Source organism: Desmodus rotundus, chromosome 3 (genome assembly GCF_022682495.2).
Source record: "Desmodus rotundus isolate HL8 chromosome 3, HLdesRot8A.1, whole genome shotgun sequence".
Classification (NCBI taxonomy): Eukaryota; Metazoa; Chordata; class Mammalia; order Chiroptera; family Phyllostomidae; genus Desmodus; species Desmodus rotundus.
Window position 1 is genome coordinate 110901220 of NC_071389.1, and position 22786 is coordinate 110924005.

The window sequence follows — 22786 nt, forward strand, 5'->3', positions numbered from 1 at the left end:
CGGGCCCCATCTCCCTTCTCCGTGTAGCAGTGCCCTCTGTTTATGGTCCACAAGAACTCAATGAGGGAAGGAGACAGGGGTCTCCTAAAACTGCAACCTTAAAGTGACAAAACGGTCAAGACAGCAAGGCGGAGGGGCAGGAACCAGGAAAAACTGCTTGCAGTCAGTGAGAAGAACTTTGATTTAATGGAATGAAGGGTAAGAGGGGCAGAAGCCAAACAGACCTCTCAGCCCACCCACCAGCCCTCACCCAGCTTCCTCGGCCCCTCAGCCCCTCTCAAAGGCGGTGCTGTGGATACTGGAATTTCACACCTGCTCAGCCACCGCTAGGGCAGGGAAGTCAGAGTGGGAGGCACCCAGCTGAGAAGGTGGTTCCAGAATACCCCCTTTATCTAATCTACCCCAGGTGGGACACAGAAAAAGCACAGAGGAACTGCTCCCGCCCTCCCCTTGTGCAGCCGTCCAGGGCCAGTCCCACAGGCACCATCCAAGGGCCCACCCTCCTAGCAGTGGGACTCTAGTTCTGTGAGTCTGAGAAGTGATGTCCTGGGTGAGGCAGGGGCAGAGGGTCCTGCTTGGCTCCGTTGGGCTAGTTCCTCAGCTGGGCACATGAGCTGGCGAATTCTCTAGAAGGAGAGTCGAGGGGGCTGCCATGAGGTGGAGTTGGGGGTGGGGCATGGGGCAGGTCTGCCAGTGCCCTCACCACCAATGCCTTCCCCTCTCCCCAGACACAGTCATACCCTCCACGTGCCAGTCCTCCAAACACAGCTGCTGTCTTGGAGGCATCCAGTCTCCTTTGGAGACTTTTCAGCACTCACTCTGTCCCTCCCTGATCCCCACACCAGGCTCACTGCCTCCTGTGCACCGGCTGCCCCCCTGAGCAGGTAGTCATCCACCATCACCCCCTAGGGTTCCTCCCCACTAACTCCCTACCTCTCTGAAGGAGCCCTTGAGGGTGCTGAGTTTGTAGAAGCTCCAGGTAGGAATGCAGACCATGGAGGACAGCGCCAGGAGCCAGCCCAGGGCATCCCCCCACCAAGGGTACGTGTATTTCTTGTTGTAGGTCAGCGGGGTGTACTTGATCAGGGAGAAGAGGAATGTGGCCTGAGGGTGAGAGCAGAAAAGAAAGGGTCTGGGAAGCAGGGGCCCTGTGCCCTCAGTGCCCCCTGGGGGAGCTGGCAGAGATCACACTCCAAGAGATCATCTGGGTCAATCAGCTTCCAATCTCCGTCCACATTCTGCTCAAAGGCCACAAGCCCCCAGTAGGTATTTCCAGGGCACCTACCCTGCCCCTCCCCGGGCTCCCGGGCCCATGAGCTCCTCTACACATGGTTGGTTCCCAATTAAGACACGACAGTGTGCCTGCCGGTGCTTCCTGTTGTTTAAGCCGCCTGCACCATCAGGTGAGAGTGCAAATACCTCAGTGGCAGAGGTTAGGCCTCATTTTCAGGCTGCATGCTGTGGGTGCTCAGGCAAACTGCAAACTCAAACAGAAAAGCCAGAGGAAGCAGCACAACGTGCTCAGGGCCCAGCTATGGAGCCATGGCCCAGGCTTGAATCTGGCCCCCTGACTCTCTAGCTTGGGTAAATTGCTAAACCCCTTTGGCTTCAGTTTCACCTGTGAAATAAATACAATAGTAATTTTTACTTCAAGAGGTCCTTGAGAGGATTGAATGGGTTAAAAGTAAAAAGCACTTTGTAAAATGGTTGCTATTATTACTGCTGTGGTTAACAGTGTTATTACGAGCAGCCCCATGCACATGGTTTCCAGGCCTGCCTGCAACAGCAGACTCACACTGCGGTGCTGGTCAAACACTCTGGCAGGTCCGGACCTCAGTCTACCCTTCTGTGAAATGGAAAGGAAAAATCTATCTTGCTGTCATTTTCTAGAATCCAACAGGAAGATGGATGAAAATCTAAATGACTTTCAATCCCCACAGAGAAGCCCCTTCTGATGCTAACAGCCTACCTATCCTGCCCCCACTATCTCTCTACCCCTTCCCCTGGCTTCCCTCCCTGAAGGTTATCTTACTGTGCACACAGCCGGTGTGAGGAAGAGCCAACAATATTTGATAAGAGGCCAAGGCCTGTACCCAATCATATCTTCAATGTTGTCATAGAAGCGCCTGGCTCCTACCACGAAGAGAAGGAAAGAAGGAAGGGAGACAAAAGACACCCTTTAGCATCTGAAGTATCTGGATGGGGCCCACACAGACCAGGCTAGGCAAGGGCCAATGAGCAGAAGATATCATGGTTGTCTTTACAGATCCCAGCTGGAAGAAAGGTCTTCCCCGGGAAGCAGGGGCATCGATGCCAGCGGGCAGCAGAGGCACTGCCTTTCTGATTATGAAGGCTGTTACGGGTTGAAACGGTTTGCATAGGACAGGACATGGGACCACCTGCAGTGGTTTAGGTGCAACCATGGCCAGGAGGGTAGGTGAGGCAACCTCCGGAGGGCTTTTCCAATGGTAGCAATTTCGGAATCTTGAGATTTTTGAGGCTGGGAGGGGAAGAAATCCCAAGAAAAGGTGGGTATGAGCAGTGGACGTCTCTCTTTTGTTTAACAGCCCTGGAATAGAGGTGAGTTATGGGATTCGGAAGAGTCGCTCACCGTAGACCCAAGCCACACAGAGGGACTCAAAGATGGCCACGAACAGGAGGCACATGCCGCTGGCTGCATAGTAGTCAAAGAGCTGAAACACGTACATACCACCCTGCCAGGGAGGAAATAAAAACCAGAACTTTATCCAGAGGAAACAGATACATTTACCCCCTTGCTGGCCAGCTTCACACCCTCAGGGCGTAGAACTGAGTTGGTGGGGATCACCGAAGACAAATATTAAAAGAGAAGGTAGTTTGTAAGTTGTAAGGCACTAGGCAGATATGAGGCAATAATTATTTTTTATTGTTTCTGGATGGATGATAGATGAAATAGCCAGCGATGATTAGATTGTCCCTGAGAACATTTAGAGACTGACACAGAAATCCAAGACATAATATGCATTTTTTGGCCAAGATTGGGCTAGGACTGTCACCGCTATTGTGTCACCAAGATGACAAGCTCCATCTGCTGCCTTCCCCTTTGAGATGTCACACAGAATATCACCCATCCCCGGGGCTCTCCTTCTCCCTTTGAAGTTTGTCCCTGGAACCTGGTGCAGCTGGCTGGAAAATTATGAAATCTTGCTGGAGAGGCAGTTTTTCCCACCCAGAGACCATCCTTTCTGTACCTCTTAGTTTAACATGGAGACGAGTTACCCCTCGCCCAGCCCCAGAAGTAGGTGGTCAATTCCCAAAGACCAGGGGAATTGTGCTTCCTGCGGTTGGGACAGGAGCGGATCCCAGTGCCCTGACGCTACAGCAGCCTGCTCCACCTGACAGGTGGCAGCTGTCTGCCTTGCCTCTGCCTCCTCACTCAGTCCCCACCTTCGAGCCTCCCAGATCCTCACCTCCGTGACCATGACCAGCCCAACAAGGAAGGAGACGACAGACACTCCGAGAATGAGGACCTCCCTCCGGTTCTTCCTACGAAACACCTGGGGGTACATGTCCACCAGCGCCGTCACCAGGCTCTCTACGCACACAAACTGAGTAAGAGGACAAAAGGGTTGGAGGGAGGAGAGCTCCCAGAATCAGCTCCACGGGCTAGCTCTGGCCCACTGCTCCTGGGCTCAGCCCTGCCAGGCTCCCTGTCTCAAGCCCGAAGCACTGTCCTTGCCTGGTTAGGTCTACCCACCCTTCAAAGCTCCTCTTGGTTCCTGGAAGATGCATCCTGGAAGACACCTGACATTCACCCAGTTCCCAATTGTTTTAAGGTCCATCAGGGCATCAAGCTTAACCTCACACCCACGGCTCCCCCTCCCCCAGTCCACACACCCCCCCTCATCTCTCAGCCTCTGAGTGGCCACCTCTTGATACCTGGCTATCCAGTCCCAGGAGGATGATCATGAAGAAGAAGCAGCAGGCCCAGAGAGTCGAGAAGGGCAGCATCACCACTGCCCGGGGGTAGGCAATGAAAGCCAGGCCAGGGCCTGCAGCAGAAAGCAGAGGAACACAAGCCAGTGCCTGGCCTCGCTGCAGGCCACGTGCGCCCCCTGTGTGGTGCCCTGGAGCAAGCGGAGGCAGAGAAACTCCACCCCAAAGTTCCTGTCACACCACCATCCTCACCCAGGAAAAGCCACCCAAACCTCCACCTGATCCCAAATTTCCAAGACGCCACCCACAGTTTTCTTATCAGCAAGAACAGAACCTAGAAGCTGTGTGTATAAAGGACCTTGGAAAACAGAAAGGGGTATATCGCCCACATTTCTCTATATCACCCACATTTCTCTAAGTTCTACCCCAAATCCTCCAATCTCACTCTCCAGCTCTATTGTCCCAAACCAGAGGTTTCAAACTGAGAAAGAACTCAGGGACCTTTGTGTACTTTTGTGAAGCAGGCCCAGGGCAAATGGGGGTGTGGTGGGGCCTGACAGGAGCCATCACGCTCCTCCACCAACTGCATGTTCGCTGTGTGGTTTCTACAGAGGAGATGGCTCCGAAGAAAATACCACCAAGACTGGGCGGTGCCTGGGGCCACCAGTTGGTCACTTCTGCCCTGGGGCCCTTCCTGTCACCCTACAACCTATGAACTGACATTAATTTCAGAATACCTCTGATACTCAGATTCTCAAATAAATTAATGTTCCTCTCAGCTGGCTTAAAATAGCAGTAACATATTCACATGCCAGCACCTGGGTTCAGCCCTATGAAGCTTCCTTTGAAAAAAGAAAAAAGGTGTGACCCTGTGACCTTCAACAGTCCTTTATCTCTTAAAGCCACACTCCCCACACTGGTGAGGTAGGGATGATACTAGCACCTGCTTCACAGTTTTCCATCTAATGATACAGGCAGAATGCTCTGCATGGTACCTGGCATATAGTACATGCTTAATAAAAGTGAAATAGTATCACTTTTAATGAGTCAGCAATGCCAGTTGCCCAGTGCTTGGCACTCTGCATAGCAAGGGTCAGCTTGTGAATGCTACAATAAAAAATTGCCTTGCTACAGAGTACAAGTGGATGGTCTGTGAGAATAGCAAGAGAAACACTTACAGCTTACCTAGAGAGGGCACCAGCCCCTGATTGTATTTAAAGGAAGCAACAAGACTGCATGGTGGAAAAGCACTCACTTAAAATAGGAGGAAACTCTGTGAGCCAATATAAACTTATCTCTGAGATACATATTACAGTGAGCAAAATGCCCTGACTGGCATGGCTCAATAGGTTGAGGGTCATCCCAAATCCCAAAAGTCACCAGTTAGATTCCCTGTACGGGCACATGCCTCGATTGTGGGCCAAGTCCCCAGTTGAGGGCATGAGAGAGGCAACCAAATAGTGTTTCTCTCACACATCGATGTTTCTCTACTTCTCATTCTCCCTTCCTTGCCCTCTCTCTAAAAATAAATAAATAAAACCTTTAAAAAAATAAAGTAAACAAAACAAGTCAAGGTACAGAACAGTATATATAATATGTTATCAATTGGTTTTTAAGAATGGGTAACAGCCCTGGCTGGTGTGGCTCAGTGGATTGAGCACCAGCCTGCAAATCAAAGGGTTGCAGGTTTGATTCCCAGTCAGGGCACATGCCTGGGTTGTGGGCCAGGTCCCCAGTAAGGTGTGGGAGAGGTAACGACACATCGCTGTTTCTCTCCCTCTCTTTCTCGTTCGCATCCCCTCTGTCTATAAATAAATAAAATATTTTTTTAAAAGGGGGTAAGAAATAGAAATATCCACCTATGTGTGAATGAATGTGTATGTCTATACGGGTGTGTGTTTTTTTCTCATATACGCCTAAACTATTTCTGGAGGGGTAAACATGAACCTGATAACATTGGTGGTCTCAGAACATTGGGGTAAGAAGAAAACTGTTCACTAAATACCCACTCTCCCTTTGAAGCTGGAATTACTGTTTTTAAGTCTTCCCCCAGGTCTTCCTGGGAGACATCCACTGAAAGGTGACTCAACCAGAGTGAAGGTGACGGTAGAAAGACCCCCGGAAGCCAGTTGGCGAAGGTTCAAAGCTCACAGAATCCACATCCTTGGACCTCCCCAATACTCACCTGACTCAGCCACCTTGGAGATGGGCACCCCCTGCTCTTGGGACATGAAGCCCAGGATGGAGAAGATGGCAAACCCAGCCACAAAGCTGGTGCCACTGTTGAGGAAGCAGAGGGCCATGCAGTCCCTGTGGGTGAGGTGGGGAGGTGGAAACAGGCAGGTCAGAAAGGGCTGCAGTGTCTCAGGCCCAGGGTTGGAAGCCCACGGCAGCCTCAGGGAAGCCCCGCCCCTCACAGCAGACAGGTCAGAGGCGGCTGCCTGGGGGAGTGAAGATGAGCGCTCAGGGATGGTTCTGCTCCCCGACTCCACTAGCTCAGACTTGGAATAAATCAAAATCGTCCTAAAAGAATGAGTGAAACACTGATCTAAAAATTACAAACTGCCACACAGCCTCCCTTCCCTGCTCTATCGCCATGACACCTTCAGGACACCACCACTCTGACACAGCTTGGCCTGGCGTGCCCATGTCGAGGCTGTAGGCCTGGATAATCCCAAGCAACCAATAATTCTTAGTTACCTAAATTTGACTCCAAAAGGTATGATATGACATTTTGGACTAACATTAAAATTGGCCTAAGGTCTCCGAGATGAACCTGGTAGGCCAAGGGAACCGTGGGGAGGGGACACTTGCGGCAGTCCGTGCTTGCCAGGGCAAATGTACAAAGCAGGTCAGGCTGAGGCCCCACCACGTGACGTGGCTGCTTACTCCCCAGGCTTGCTGACACTCCTGAGCCCAGTCGCCTCTACATTAGCCCAGGCCGGGCCCTCCACTCTGCTTCCCCAGCCAACTGTGTGCCTGCGCTGCGGTGGGCCCCTTCCAGCAACTGGTAGCCCTGGAGTATTGGAAAGTAGAGTGAAGGATGGGGCAGGTGGATCCTTGAGCAGTGCTCCCTCCAAGTCACCCCCGACCCAGCACGCCTGGGGGAACAGTGCAGAGAGGCGGGTTTGTGGCTCAGGCTCCCAGTCACCTGTAGCAGTTGTTGTTGAACTTGTTGTAGCTGCTCAGGGCTGTCAGGCACCCGACACAGATGGCAAAGGAGAAGAAGATCTGGGTGCCCGCGTCCATCCACACCTACACAGGGAAAAGGAAGGAAAGCTGCTCCGCAGGACACCTGGGTTCCATGGGAGCACACAGGCCATTGCCAAGCCAGGCTCCGTCCGGTTCGGGATGGCAAGAACCCTGCCCTCAGCCTGTGCAGCACCCCTGCCTCCCTGCCATCCCCGTGGGCGCTACTCCCGGGACCCCTAGAAGGGGTCTCTCAGTATTAGGCATGTGAAGAAGACAACCGAAGGACCTATGGTGGAGGAGGGCGAGCAGAGAGAGGGAGGACGCTCTAGAACTAAGCCCGGCCTGGCCCCACGTTAACATGGAAACGAAGCCCAGGTTCTGCCTCCACTTTCTCCTGGCCTGGGCTCTCCTGGTGGTGAGACCAGTTTGCCAGTTTGGAAGGAATGCAGAGACAGGACCTCCAGGGTTGTGGGTCCTTATCAGTGCTATCACCGCATGTAGCTTTGCCCCTCGTGCCTCACAACCCTCCTCCGAAAAACAGGAAGAGTAATCCTCCACTCACAAAAAGTCCAGAGGAGGAGGATCAAAAATTCATTGGGAAAGGGCTTTATACTCCTTGGGGGGGGGGGGGGGGGGAAGAGCTCTCCAGCTAAACATAGGTTATGGTTGTTACTGTTATTATCTCAGCTGTCGACCCAGGCTGTGCTTGTTATGATTTAGGTTTAACAGCTAGAATAACATCCCAAAGAGAAAGAACATCAAGGCAAACAGGACTAAGCAACCCTGTAGATCGGCAGGAAGTGGGGTCCTGGGGCTACGGACCCTCCCCAGGCTCCTCCTGCCTCTGGAGGATGTGAGCTCCACAAGGAGCTCCGAGCTCTGGGTGCAGGTATGGGCGGCCATTGTCCCGACATTCCTGTGTCCCCTGCTCCTTGTCTGTTGCCTGGCTCCGCCCCGCCACCGCAGTAGCCCCCACATAGACGCCCACTTTCCTTTCACCAATATCAGGCTCCCAATGCCTCCCACACACCAAAGCCTCAGCTTCCTGCTGTCCAGAGCTCCTAAGTCTCTTCCCTGTCTCTCCCAGCCTCCCTCACCATCACCACCACCCTCAGCCTCACTTGCTCTCTCCCAACACACTCACCCCACTCAGCATTACAGTGGCCCCCAGGGACAGCAGGCAAGCTGACTACGTCAGAATCTCATTCATTCCTCTACCAGCATCCCCAGTTGAGACACTGAATCTCTAGAGCTAAAGGAGAACCCAGAAATCTGTATCATGTTCAGAGTTTCCTGGATGATCCTGCTGAACAGTCAGGTGTGGAAATCTCTGCCCGACATCCCCGACAACTGGCGTCAGAGACCCGCCCGGGGCACTCACTCCTGTTACATTCCCCTGCCTGCAGAAATGGGAAAAGAGCAGGGAGAGGTGGTGAGGAAAGGGGGAGAAAGTCTCTACCCTCCTGTCCCTTCTGCTACCGTGACTTTCATCCCCAAGGAATTCTGTGAGGCAGAGCTACCACCAAGGAAAAGGGCACACCCAGAAGGGGCCAGCCGGCAAGAAATAGCATGCAGAGTGGAAACACCTGGGGACTTTTTTAAACTCGAGGGAAATTATAATGGGGAAGGGAAGGGTCATCAGGATTTATTTCTAAAGAAGGATAGCGTAGGAATGAAAAGAACCTGCCGACAAGAATGGGGCATTTACAAAATTCAGTGTGATACCACAATAGTTTGAGGAGGTGTTTTAAATCATCTTTTCTTCTAAAACTTCGCCCCTGATACTATTGTAAGGATGGTCATCTCAGGAAAACTCACTGACCTCTGGTCTGAAGTCACTCTCTTCTCCTTCCTTCCCGTGCACTCAGCGGGTTACAAGCAGCTCTGAGCCCACACAGCTCGGACTTTTTCCAGGGTCAGAGACGTGGGTCTGGGAGCTGTCCTCATTGGCCTGGAGGCTCTCTGCATCCTGAGGTTAGGTGACCTTTCCCAAGCCCAGATGTTTGCTCTGTGCGCCTGTCAGTGCATGGGGTGCAGCGGGACCCACACACCCACGCGCCACCAGGAAAGCTGTCGAGTGCCCACATGCTGGCAGGTGAGCACAAATCCTGTGGTTATACGGTTTTGTAAACTTGGGCTGGGGAAGAAAAATTGTGATTTGGCAGTTTCCCTCACCCCGAGGGGGCCAGGCTAAGACTGAGTTGGGAGGAAAGGTGAGTGACAACAGAGAAAAATGCAGCAGGGGGGCTGGGAGTTCAGAGAACGAGGGTCAGATGTGACGCCTCTGACTGAAGCCCCTCACTGGGAGCTTGGCAAGGCCTCTGACTGAAGCCCCTCACTGGGAGCTTGGCAAGGCCCAGCTCTCTGCACAGCTGCTGCCTGACAAGCCTGCGGGATAAGGGGGAGGAATGGGGTCAGAAGAAGGGCTGAAGGAACCAGCAGAGCAAGAGGTCCTGTCCCCTCAACAGGAGACTCACTCCCTGCCCACACCAGGAACCCTGGTTTCTGGAACAAAGCTCCAATGTGTCTTTGGCTGGGGCAGAAAACTAACCAAGAATAAAACAAGTGTGGAAAACACTTGGTGGAATGTGGGCAAAAAATAATTCTCTGGGGGTACAGAGTTCTAGAAGGTCCAGGAAAGACAGTTTCAACTCTGAGTCCAACCCCAAAGATTATTATATTTACTATATTTAGGAAGGCGTAGTGTGTAATGGAAAAAGCCTGGGCTTTGGAGTCAAAATGAACTGGGTTCAATTACTAACTCTTAATTACTAGCTGTGGGGTCTTGGGCAAGTCACTTAACCTCTCTGAACCTTCCTTTTCTCATCAGGAAAACAGGTATAAGAGTAAATAAAATAATGTCTGTAAAATGCCTAACATATAAATAAATATTAGTTCCCTATCCCACCTTCTAGAGTAATTTAAAAAAGACCAGCCCTTAAAACTCTCAAATAATTCATATTCTTTGGAAAATGAATATCATGGTGATTAAGACAGCAGACTCCAAAAGACTTCTCGGGATGAAACCCAAACTCCCTCACATGCTAGTTTTGTGGTTTGGAGCAAATTTCTTCAGTTTCTTCATCTGTAAAATGAGGCTAACCCCTAGTTCCCAGGGTTAGTGGGGGATTACACTGTGTCACACACTGAGTAGAGTGCGTGGCAAATGACAAACACATGACCAGCGTGTCAGCTGTCGCTGCTGTTTGTCACTGAGTTACTTTAAAAAAGCAACCCACAGTGACGATGATGTCCTACAGATTTCAACGAACGGTATCTAAATAAAGACTCATTCTCACTGATGGTGCCAACCTCCTCCCTAAATAAATTCATTAGAATAGCTTAGCAAAGAGATTTAAAAGGCCCAACAAAGGCTCTTTGGACACACTACCCCCAGCCCCTGCCCTTACCAGCCTGCCAAAGCGCAGCAGGACAGGCAAACAGAAAGACCCGAGTGCCTGAACAAAGCATGCACTGTGCAGGCAGAGCCCTGAGTCTCCCATGGCCATTCCCCACGTGGGAGAGACAAGCCCCGGGGACACCAGCACAGGCAGCGAGCCACCTGGCACCCAGAAAGGCTGGCAAAAGGAGAAGAAGAAACCAGATAACCCAGCGTCCTCTCTGCCAGGCTCCCCACTCGCACACTGAGTCTTTGCCAGAGAGATGTCTTTGATCTTTGTGTCGGCTAGCACGAATTTTGCACCTCTCTTAAGTGCCAGGCAGACACCAGCTGGAGTTATCACACCTCCTGGGGAGTACCAACTACATCAATTAGTGCTCTGGCCTGGGCAGCCTACCTCTCAGGAGTTGCTCAACTCACAAGCAACAAAGGTCTCACTGTAGCATGGGACCAGGACCAGGTGGCTAATAAGGCAGGCAACTCCAAAGCTCAGGACAAAGCCTGGCTCTTGAAACACCGTCCTCTCCACAGCCTCAGAGGACTCGGAAGACATATACTCTCTGCACAGCCTACAGCTGGCTAGGGCTGGAAGGTTGGTATCCTAGAGGAGGGTTTAAAAGACATCTTATTCCCTGCAGTAACCCAGACGCAGAACTGTGGCCTTATAACTCTGAGTTGAAAGCTATCTGGTCCACCTGCTTTATATTTGCTGGAGGACATATACAGGTGGGGACTTTGCCATCAAGAGATCATAAAGTGAGGAATTGGTCATCTTTGAGACCTGGCTTCCAGGCACAGGTGTGAGGGTGGAAAATTCTTTAAGATCTCTAGGCCTTAATTTCCTTATCTACAACATAAGGATACCTCACTGATCTGCTGTGAGGATGAGCTGAACTAACGCGGTAAAACCTCTTAGTGCCAGGACACTGTAAGCACTCACTAGTCGTTACCTATAAATCACTGATCAGGACAGAAAAGGCATTGATCACAGAGGCCACAAATCAGTTCGAGAAACACTGGACCCTCCTTTTTCTCTCTCAGACTACCTGCCTGTCTCTCAGCCTGAACACGCCCCCCCAACTCCGCCCCTTCCCAGCCTGACCTCCCCCCCACCCACTGTGGGGCTTAGCCACACACTGGTTCACACCTCTGCTGCCCCAGAACCACAATGCTCCCACTTGTGCAGGGCATCCAAGCCGAACTCTACCCCTGTCCTTCAGAGCCTTGCCTTAACTCCGCTGCCCCACAACGCCTGCTCGCTACCTACTCTCCATCACAGCCCTTTGGTTCCACATAAGCCAAAGGGTTTATGATTCACAAAACAAAAATACCCTGTTTGGCCTGCCACTTGCTGTGTGACCTTGGACCTCGTTTGCGCACCTGTGCAATGAGGAGTTCACAGTGGGTGACCCCTGCAGCCCTTTTAGCTCCAAGGGCTACGGCTCTACAGTTTGACACTAAAGCCTGAATACAACCCTGTGCCCCACGTGGAGATGACGCAGCAGTGCTCTGTCTCACGCTGTTATGTCTAAGCAGCGGGAGGGGGGAAAGATAAGCTCATGTCCCACCAGAAGATCATGGAGAAATATCCAGGACACAAGCCTACTCGACTCCACGAGGATGTTTCTGATGGCAGGAGCCCTGGAAGCCCTGGTAGAATCTCAAGATGGGAGACTGAGAATAATTGAGCTTCTAAATCACCCCAAATTCGGCACAAAGGGGAGCCATTGCCTCTTCAGAGTCCTGGCCTCAGAGGGACTGTGGAAGTGTGTGCCATTCCCTTTTCTCTTGCTCCCTCTCAGCAATTTTAGTGGCTGTGCTGGTACTTTACTATTAAAATGTTTGCACAGCCATCCACTTGTTCATCTTCTCTGTCCTGGGCACCTCCCGCCCTCAGGCTCCTCAGGACCCCTGGCTGTAGACAGAGAGACTTCTCCAGCACAAAGGGAGGCAGAGGCAGGGCCAGGGATTGAGTAACACATCTTAGGGGCTCTGTGGGGAGCTGAGCCATGCTCCCCAGCCCTCAACACCTCCTAGCTTTGCCAGCTTTCAAAATGGCTGCCAACCAGGAGAAGATAAGAAACCCGTCAAAGGTAGTGGCTTCTTATCTCAAGCACTGCTTTGCAAATCCCTCCAGTCAGCAAGCAGCACTGTCAGCTCCTTGCAAGGGCCACCCATAAGCTGGCTGAGGGGTGAGAAGGGGCTGGGTCCTCTGGACAACTGGCAGGAAACTCAACCCAGCCCAGCTGGTGCTGGCAGGGGCTGGGGAACTGGGCCTAGGAATGGGCCTCCTGACAGAGGGGGGACTGAGGGGCGTCTGGTGGAAGGTTAAGAAATAGAGAGGAGTCTAGGTGTGAAATAAGATTGCCAGGGGAAAATGGGTAGATGTGGGGAAAAGCGCCCAGCCCCTGAATAAAGGCTGTTAGTGACAAATTCACTGACCCTGAGAAATATTACTAGGCCTCAGGCTCCCCTGGCTTTCCTGGCAGCTGTGAGCCAAAGAGGGGACTGCAAAGTGCAGCTACAGATGTCTGAGACCCTCTCTCTCAGGGATGGCCCAAGAGCACAAGGAAGGTCTATAGCCCAAGCACCTCCAGAGCCACGTGACAGCCCTTGTCTGTGGCTTCTTACCTGGGGATCCCACAGGCGTGTGAGGTTTGGGTACAGGTAAAACTGAATCCCTTGGGCTGCCCCCGGCAGTGTCACCCCTCGAATTAACAGGACCACCAGCATGAGGTAAGGGAATGTGGCTGTGAAGTATACCACCTGGCCAAGGGGCAGATGAGAGATAAGAAACTTGTGAGTTAGGAGGGAGGGGGCTGGAGACCCAGCAGTGAGGCAGAGGCAGGAGCTCCCCACCTGTAGAAGAGGCCACAGTAGTGCACCCCTCCCCACGGTCTGCTCCTGCCCTCGCAGCCCAGCAGCTGTTCAGTTCTGCCTCCCCTGTGCTGTGAGCCTACAACCTCTCCTTTCCCTCCCTCCGCCAGCCTAAAGCTCTCACCCTCCCCTGACACATAGCCAATAAATATTTGTTGAGCGACTGAATGAACTTAGGCATTCTCCCAACAGCTATGTTTGGAATTATGCAAGGATTGTCAGTCATGCAAAGACCTGCAACACGTGATCCCTGTCCACACAGGGCTTACAAGCTCAGTGCAACCAGGCAGCCCGATTAGGAAGGAAGACTTGTCAGAGGCCTCCCAGGCAAGAGTCCAGAAGAACTCAGAATGCCCTCTTAACACCTCATACACTCCAGGCAAGAACCCCCCAGCTTCTTGGATTGACTAGGAATCATTTTGAGACTCTTGGTCTTGATGGAATTTTTTTTCCAAAGAAATGTTGAGCCAACTAGGGAGCTGTGAACTGTGTTCATTTTGCGATATGCCCACATATGTGGTATATTCAAAGATCAAATTCCTCCAGACTCCCTTCCTTTTAATTTCCCCAAAGACCAGAAGAATTTGAGATTGAACTCAGGAGAGGCATAGAATCAAGGAAGTCTTTGTTGGGTCATTCCCTCCCACTGACAAAGTTACAGCTTAGGGAACTCCCAGGGGATTGAACCCCCAGTGAGAGCAGGGAGTCCTGGGAGGGGAGGGACAGGAGCTCTCCAACATGAACCTTGCCCGTGGACTTGACCCCCTTCCAGATGCAGAAGTAGCAGATGACCCAGGCAAGCAAGAGGCACACAGCTAGTTCCCAGCGCAGGGCCCCCAGGTGCTGGATGCCATCAGAGATCTTCAGGACCCGCCTCCTGGGGAGAGAAGGTTGAGCCAGGCTCCGCTCTTGCTGCCAGCCTCCATTTCATAGCCCGCGGGTTGCAGGCAGCAGAGCCCTGCCTGCAGGCTCTCATCCAAAGGCTTGTCAGCCCTTTTCACCCGAACCCATGAGGCTCTCCTTTGCCCAGAGATAGGGGTAGGGGTAAAGGGAGGCAAATATAAACTGTTCCCAGGTAAGTTTGCTCTGGGAGGTTGAGTACCAATTTAACCCAGAGAAGGAGGTGCAAACACATATTTTCTCAACCAGGGTTTTAGGATATTTTGATATTAGGAATCATGCCCTAGATGAGGATCAGTACTGGGGGAAGGGGAAGATAAGAGACAATCTCCATGCAGCTGAGGAGAGGAGGGTAGTTAGGAGTGTGGACAGATACGTGTGTGCACCACCTAACGTGGGAGTGGGCATGTGGGCGAGGAAAGGCAGGAGAGCTGCCAAATTCTCATCTCTGAAACCACTTCTGCACTAACCACAAATACAGGCACAACAGAAAAAAGCCCCTTCAGAGACCAAAGAAGGCACCAGAAATTCTTCCCTTGTTATCCACTGAGAGTCAACACTGCACGGACCCGCCCCTGCACCCTTCTTTTGAGAGCACAGCCCACAACGGGATAAAAAACGGGCCTCACTTACTCCCAGAACTCAATGACAGGAGAGGTGGCATTTTCAGAGGTCACATTCAGGGAGCCATTGATCCTCTGGAACTCCACACAGTGCTCTACTCATGGGTCCCAGGGAAGGAAGCAAGAGAAAAATTATTAGTCAGTACTTGGTGTGAAATTTCGGGAGAATGGAAGTCAGGTTTCTGGAAGGAACTGGGCTGAAGTTGTCTACACAACACACCCTTAAAATACAGCCTCAACAGACCTACCTCACCCTCTCCCATATGCTTTCATTCATCGGTTTCTAAATGTTTGAGGACATATTCTCATTAAAGCATGATCAGATGGCATCAGGAAAGATGCTCTGCATGCCATCTGCTTCAAAGTACACAAATATTTCCAGGTAACTTGTGTATAAAGTCACCACCTTTGAGGAATAATAAGAAGCCTTCTAGGGAAGATATGCAGCCAAGTTGCTAAAGAGCAGAGGGACAGGTGCAAGAACTCTCTGCCTGGCGTCCTGCCCATCCAGTTATTCCCTGCGAGTCTCTCTGAGTCTCACACCCTCATGTCTGAAATGGACAGAATGTCCACTTGTAGGACTGATAGGGGATTAAGTGCAAACACGTCTGGAAAGTACTCAGTAAGTAGTGACTCTTAGTTACCTGAACATGACTTTGGAGTTTCACAAAGAGTGTTCACAGTGTTTTTCACATTTTATTAGTAAAATACTCTTCAAAAATATTAGGACAGTTAGTGTTTTCCCCATTGTATACATGGAGAGAATGAGTCTGCTTAGAAATGGCCTGTCTTAGCTTATAAGTGATGAAGAGAGGGAGGGCTAGAATCCAGTCCAGTGAGTCATGTATTTCTATCTTCAAAATATGTAGAATTGGACCTTTGTCATCACCAGCACCACCACCACCTGGTGCAGGTCACCATCATCTCCAGCTGCCCCAAATGGCTTCTAGTCTCTACTCTTGCCTCCCTAGCCAGTTCTCCACACAGCAGTCAGAGTGATATGGTTAAAGTTTAAGTCACGTTCTATGTCACACCCCAGTTCAAAACTCTCCGATGGGTTTCCCATCTCACTAAGACAGAAAAAGCCAAAACCCCTATAATCACCTCCCAGGCCCTATTCACCTCTAGCCTCACCTCCCACTGCTCCTTACTCACCTGCTCCAGCCACATGGACCCTTTGCTGGTCCATGGGTGCTACAGGCTCTGGTGCCTCAGGGCCTTTGGCTGGGTGTCCCTTCTACCTAGTGTCTCTCTCCTGGTATCTCAAGGGCTCACTTCCCACCCTCCTTCACAGCATTATTCATGTCATCTTCTCAGCAAAGCCTTCACTGATGACCCATTTAAAATTACACCCCCCCCAAAAAAATTCCCAAAACCTCTTCCTTGTTTTATTTTTCTCCACAGCATATGTTTCCTTCTAACATGACACCATTTATTTTGTTTACGGTCTGTCTCCTGTCACTAGAGTGACAACTCCATGCAGGCAGGGACCTTCATTTTTCTGCATTACCACATCCCAGGTTGTTAGAACAGAGCCTGGCATAGTCGGAGCTCAACAATATCTGTTGAATGACTATGACATTCAAGCACTCTTTTCACTAGATGTGGCACTTTCCTTGAAGCTTCAGCACACCAAGAAAAGTGTTTCATGTTGACAGGACAGGATGTCCTAAGCAACGCAAGATGCTAGGCTCAGAGTAAAAACCAGACTCACTAGGACAAATGTCCAAAATGTCACGAAGCAAAAGACTTGGCTATTTCATTTGCCTCAGAATCATCTCAGAGATAACCCCACTCCAATCAACCTAGAGGCAGGCCTGAAGCAAAAGTCCTAGGTCACCAAAACCTCACACAGCTTTACAAGAGGAACTCCACTGAGATCTGATAAAATCACAGTCTGACAAGCTGGTTGTCAAGGGTGATTTCAGTGCCTGTAAATGGAAGGAAGGAAGGAAAAAAGAAAAGAAGGAAATAATGAAGAATGGGAGGGAGGGAAGAAAAATATATCATATAAAGAAAATATTAGAATATAACATATTTTTAAAACTTGATTCATTCAACAAATATTTTTGAGTGCTTATGATATAGCCAGTACTGTGCTAGGCACAAAGACTATAGAGATAAAGACATCTTTTCTGCCTTCAAGCTTTTGCTGATGTGTGGGAAAACCAGACTGACAGACAAAGAAAAAGCATGTAGGTGCCACAGCAAGGCCAGGGGTCTGTGCAGGTATTGCCAAGAATCTAATGCACCTTGGGGTGGCAGGAGAAGTACCTCCAAGATTTGACTTTTCATTTGAAAAATGGTGGCATGGAAGTGGTGGCAGAGATCAGCTGGGGAATGCCTGGAAAGGGAGCATAAAGTTTGAGGGCAAGAGGGGCCTTGAGTATGAGGCTAACCATTGCTGAAATGCTCCTCCCTGGCCAGGATAAGGCTCAATCTCCAGCCCAGAACTGAGTGACTTAGTTTGAACAAGAAAGGTCAGTCCTGGTACAGGTGGGGCATCACTGACAGGCCCTGAGAGGTACGTGGGCCATGAGTGCAAGACGTGGTGCTGAGACCCCAACAGGACATGCGTCCAGTGTGCTCTTCATCTGTGCTGTCCAAAGGGTGGCCACCAGCCACATGTGGCTCTTTACACTTGAATTAATTAAAATTAAATACAAATTTTTAAAAATCAGTTCTTCATACAGCCTAGCCACATTTCAAGTGCTCCATAACCTCACGTTGGCTACCATTTCAGAGAGTACAGCATCACAGAAAGATCTCTGGGATAGCACTACCCCAGGTATTTTTAAGTTTTTGTTGCTTCAGTTTGTTAGACTCAGCAGTTCTATTGCCACAGGTGGCTCCTCTAGTCCTACAGGCACAGGAGAAAATCAATTGCTATTACAAATTATATCGATGACATACAAGACAGCTTATTCCCTGGTTAAATCCAGATGAGTTGTGAGTTGGAAAGACCTAAAATGGTATCAGAGGGAAGGCATGAGAAAAAAAAAATCAACAAACAACATATACATAGTATGTCAAACTAACACTATTTCAAACTGGAATAAATAAATATCTAAGCTACATAAACAGTCAGTTCTATCTGCATAATACATGAGTTCATAATACATGTATTGAATACATTTTTTAAAAATTCTTTGACATTTTGCCTGTGATACTAGTGAAATCTCACTTGTGTCTGGTGTAAAACCTCTGAGATTCACTTGGCAGATTTCTAGTGAGTCCTAAATGATGGCTGGGAAGTTGGTTGCCTGGGATATAGGGACAATCCCAGTCCTGGCTCATGCAGCAGAGCAGCAGGAGAAAACGAACTCGGAGGTGACCTCACCTGTATTCCACTCGTGGTGGCAGCTTCCCCAGGGAAGGTCGATGGTGAAGCTGCTAAAGAGGTAGAAGAGGGCCCAGGCCAGGACAACAATGTAGTAGGTGTTGAGGAGCAGGAGGATCATCTGGGAGGCATAGCCGATGCCTGCAGGGGCAACAGGCAGACTGAGCTAGGGACACCGGATTTCTCATACACTACCCACCCCTGCTTAGGGGAGGGTTTGTGCTCCACAGTCGGTGTCCTAAACAAAAAGTGCTGGAGCCTGGGCGCCTGCTCTGTCCTGTATCTCCCCAGCAGGCATAGTGTGCTGCGTGCTCCCACAGCCCTTCCCAGGTCAGGAGGGGACCTCTCTCCCAACCTTCTGTGGCCCTAGCCCGCTCCCTGTGCGTGTCATCTCAATTAGGTTCCGGAAGTTCACTAACTCAACGTTATTTTTTAAATGTGCAGACTACCTCTAAGATTCCAAGAGTTAAATGTTCCCTGAATGTAGTCTGATATGTTTCTGAAATATAAAACCACATGTTAAGAGCAGGAACAGACAATTCACATAGGAGAAAATACAAATAGAGCCTCCCTAATAATTAATTTTAGGTGTGCAAAATCAAACAATAATGAGGTACCATTCTACACTGACAGCCTGAGTGAAACTTTTTACAAATAATATAACTCAATAAATTTTAAACTGTCTTCACATTAGAAACACCTGGGGATGTTTTTAAAACCCCAAAGCCTGGACCAGACCCTAGACTGGTCTCAGGGTTAAATCTCAAACCTCAGGATGTTTTGAAGGTCCCCAGGTAGTTCCAATATCAAGCAAGTTTGGGAACCACACATAACTCAGAGTTGTTAAAGACAGAAGGGAAAGATGCTTACTCATGTCTAGTGACATTGTAGGTTGGTATAACACTTCCACAGACAATTTTTTTTTAAGTTTATTTCTAAAGAGAGAGGAAGGGAGGTAGGAAGAGAGGGAGAGAGACATCAGTGTAAGAGAGAAACATCCATCAGTTGCCTCTCATAGATGCCCAGACTAAACTGAAAGTCATGTGTCCTGACTGGGAATCGAACCAGCAGCTTCTCGCTTTGCAGGACAACACTCAATCCACTGAGCCACACTGGTCAAGGCTCCACAGGACAATTTAATAATCCATATTAAAATACATCAATTTGATCATCCATTCGATCCAGTGATCCTAATCCTGCAAATTTATGCCAAAGAAATAATTTCCAAAAGGCAGGGGGTATCTATTTCAACAAATATACATAATAATAGCAAAATATAACAATTTTATAAGCATTTGAACAAAATAAAAAACCAAAAAAACAAAGAGTTAAGTAAATTATGATATATCTACTTGATTGAAGTTTATATAATCATTAAATAATTGTGTAGAAAATCAAAAATAACTGTAAAACAGAGATATAAACTATGTATATTCCATATTAATAGATATGTAAACCCCATATAGACAGAAAGAATGAAATAAACCCCTCAAATTGTAAACAATCCAAATACCCTTCATTGGGTGGATGGTTAAGTAAACTGTGACCTATCCACACTGGAATAGTACTCAACAGCACAAAGAAATGCACTATTGACGTAAGAACAGGCTGGATGAACCTCAAGGGCATCATGCTGAGTGCAAAAGCCAATTCTAAAGATTATGTTTTGTATGTTTCCACCTATACAACATTCTCAAAATGACAAAATTATAGAGGTAGAGAACAATTTAGCGCTTGCTTGAGGTAGGGCTGGGGGGAGGAGGGGTAGTGTAACTATAGAGGATAGCATGGCAGAGATCTCTGGGTGACGGAACAGTTCTGTGTCTTGATTGTGGTGGTGGTTACACAAATTCACACACAGAGAGAATTATACACATGAGTGCAAGGGAAAGTGGTGAAATGTGAGTGAGTTCTATGGATGATAGTACCAATGTCAATTTCCAGGTTGTGATACTATTCTGTAGTTATGTAAGATAATGCCATTGGGGGAAACTGAGTAAAAGGTATACATGACCTTTCTGTACTATTTTTGCAACTTTCTGTGAATATATAATTATTTCACAATAGAAACTTAAGAAAATCCAACATAGAGAAAAATCTTGAACTAAAACATCCTAAATTTTAAATAGCTGTTGTAACAAGATGGTAGAATTATTAATGATGCTTTTTTCACTTAAAATTCTCTCTTAAAATGTTTTATAATTGATTAAATATATTTTGAAAATACAAATTATTGTTATATATTTTTAAAATATATAGCTAAAATAGCTTTGCACTCGACTTACTTAACCTAAAGCCTTTGACCCATCGACACCACCACCTTCTCTATTCTCTGACAGACTGGGTTATTAGCTTAACATTGGGCTCATAAATGGAAGGTTTAACATGAAGAGAGTCTTATCTCAATCAGCATGGCTGCTAAACCACCCAGTCAATTCAAGTAAGGTCTATAATCCCAAGAGCAGATACCCTGGAATCAGGCACACAGCTACTCACCCTCAAAGATGGGACAGATCTTCCTCCAGGCTGTGATGCTTCCCTGGCTCGTGTACTGGCCCAGTGCTGTCTCCAAGAGGAAGATAGGAATGCCACAGGTGAAAAGGAAGATGAGGTAGGGGATGAAAAAAGCACCTGTGGGTGGGAAACAGGTTGTCCATTACCTGGCACTAGCCTCCTCATGGTCCACAGTTGTCTTTTCCCATTTCCACCCCATACTGCTCATCAGAATCCTGGGGTGGAGGTCATGAAAAACTGCAGGGGACATCTGTCCAGGTGTCTGGAACCATAGCCGAGATCAAGAGTCACCAAGTTACCTAGAACCTAACCAGTTTCCTTTTTTTTCATTGTGAAATTCAATCTATACCTACTAAGGTTTGTTCCTTATCAAGCATCAATTATTGTCTAAATAACACATAACTTGTGGCAATAACAAGGAGCTCATTGAATAATGGATATCTAGGAGCATTAACACAGTCCATAGACTATAATTCTTTTCAAGGAAATGACTGCTCTTAGTGTTAGATAGGAAATTTTAGGGGACCGAAATCACATTTCCCTTTAGTAATTTGTTCTGACTTTGTTTTCACAATCATTGGATGAGACAAGTCTACTGATGCTGGAAGTACTGGTATTGTCCCCACCATGGACCTTTATCTGCTGGGAAAGTAGACAGGGGAGTTCACAGAGTACCAGCAGGGACAGACCTGCACAAAGGGGAAGATCCAAATATCTGCAGAGGGTCCCCTCCTAGCTTTCAACTGAGCACCTGTCAGCACTGAACTACCCAAGGCGAGGGAAAAAGAGGCATTGAACAGATTGAGATCACGGTGCTCGCACAGGACCTGGAAGAGTGACTGTTCCCACCAGCTAGACTGGGTGATCTCGGGACTCCAGGGCATGGGGAGGGGAAGGCATTTCCTCAGCAGTGGGGCATAATAAGCTCTAGATTGAGAACAACTCCGGTTCTGTATAACAGATCATAAAAGCAAACCCCAAAAGGATCAAATAACTTCACTGGTCCCAGAAAAAAGATTAAAAATATTTATAGAAGAACAAGGATACTAGGCAACCAATGAGGCAAAAATCCCCAGGCCTGGCATTCAATCAAAAATTACCAGGAAAATAAAGAAACAGGAAAGTATGACTCATAAGTAGTAGATAAATTATCAATTGAAGCCAATCCATAACTTACACAGGTGTTAGAATAAGCAGGTGAGGACATTAAGATAGTTACTTTAACTACATACCATATCTTCAAAAAGTTAGAGAATAAAAGATATTGAAAAGATCTAAATGAAACATCTAAAAATAAAAACCAAAATGCATGAAATGAAGAATACATTGGATGGGATTAATGGCAGATTAGACATAGTAGAAGAAAAGAGTAGTGAACTTGAACTACAGAAGCAGAAATTATCCAAAATGAAACAAAGAGAGAAAAGTGAATTAAAAATGAACAAAAAAATAAAACAGGTATCAGTGAGCTATGGGACAACCTAAGGCAGTCAAATTATACCTGGAATTGAAGCCTTGACAGAGACAAGAGAGAGAAGTCAAAATTTTTTTGAAGAAATAATGGCTGAAATTTTTCCAAATTTGATGGAAATTGTAAATCCACAGACCTAAGAAGCTTGATGAGTCCCCAAATAAGAAACTTGAACAAGGGACATTATAATCAATTTATTTAAACTAGTGATTAGAAGTTTTTAAGAAGAAATCTTAAGAGGAACCAAAGGGAGGAAAAACATACGTAGAGAGGAGCAAAGGTAAGGAAGACATCATATTTCTCATTGGAAACAATGCAAGTCAGAAGAGAGTGATGAGAGAGCACACTTGTTAAAGTTCTGAAGGAAAAAAAATTGTCAAGCTAGAATTCTGTATCCAATAAATATACTGCTCAAAAGTGGAAGTGAGCCCTAGCTGGTGTGGCTCAGTGGATTAAGCACCAGCCTGAGAACCAAAGAGTCGCGGGTTCAATTCCCAGTCAGAGCACATGCCTGGGTTGGGGGCCAGGTCCCCAGTACACAGCACATGAGAGGT

The 22786-nt window shown here is 48.3% G+C and overlaps 1 protein-coding gene across 2 annotated transcripts in view; it reads right to left on the reverse strand.

Moving 5' to 3' along the window:
* Nucleotides 1-214: 214 nt before the first annotated feature.
* SLC6A13 (solute carrier family 6 member 13) overlaps nt 215-22786 on the reverse strand; it is a 41248-nt gene continuing 18676 nt past the window's right edge. The window contains exons 3-15 of one of the 2 annotated variants that reach the window (XM_024556406.3): nt 20744-20878; nt 18248-18388; nt 14918-15002; nt 14129-14261; nt 13139-13273; nt 7067-7170; nt 6101-6225; nt 3919-4031; nt 3450-3587; nt 2612-2714; nt 2033-2133; nt 934-1104; nt 215-626 (exon numbers count right to left, since the gene is read on the reverse strand). In XM_024556406.3, the coding sequence (XP_024412174.1) occupies nt 504-626; nt 934-1104; nt 2033-2133; nt 2612-2714; nt 3450-3587; nt 3919-4031; nt 6101-6225; nt 7067-7170; nt 13139-13273; nt 14129-14261; nt 14918-15002; nt 18248-18388; nt 20744-20878 (1607 nt within the window). In that variant the 3' untranslated portion in view covers nt 215-503. The remainder of the gene's footprint in view (nt 627-933; nt 1105-2032; nt 2134-2611; nt 2715-3449; nt 3588-3918; nt 4032-6100; nt 6226-7066; nt 7171-13138; nt 13274-14128; nt 14262-14917; nt 15003-18247; nt 18389-20743; nt 20879-22786) is intronic. The other variant, XM_045198126.2, reaches the window with a different exon arrangement.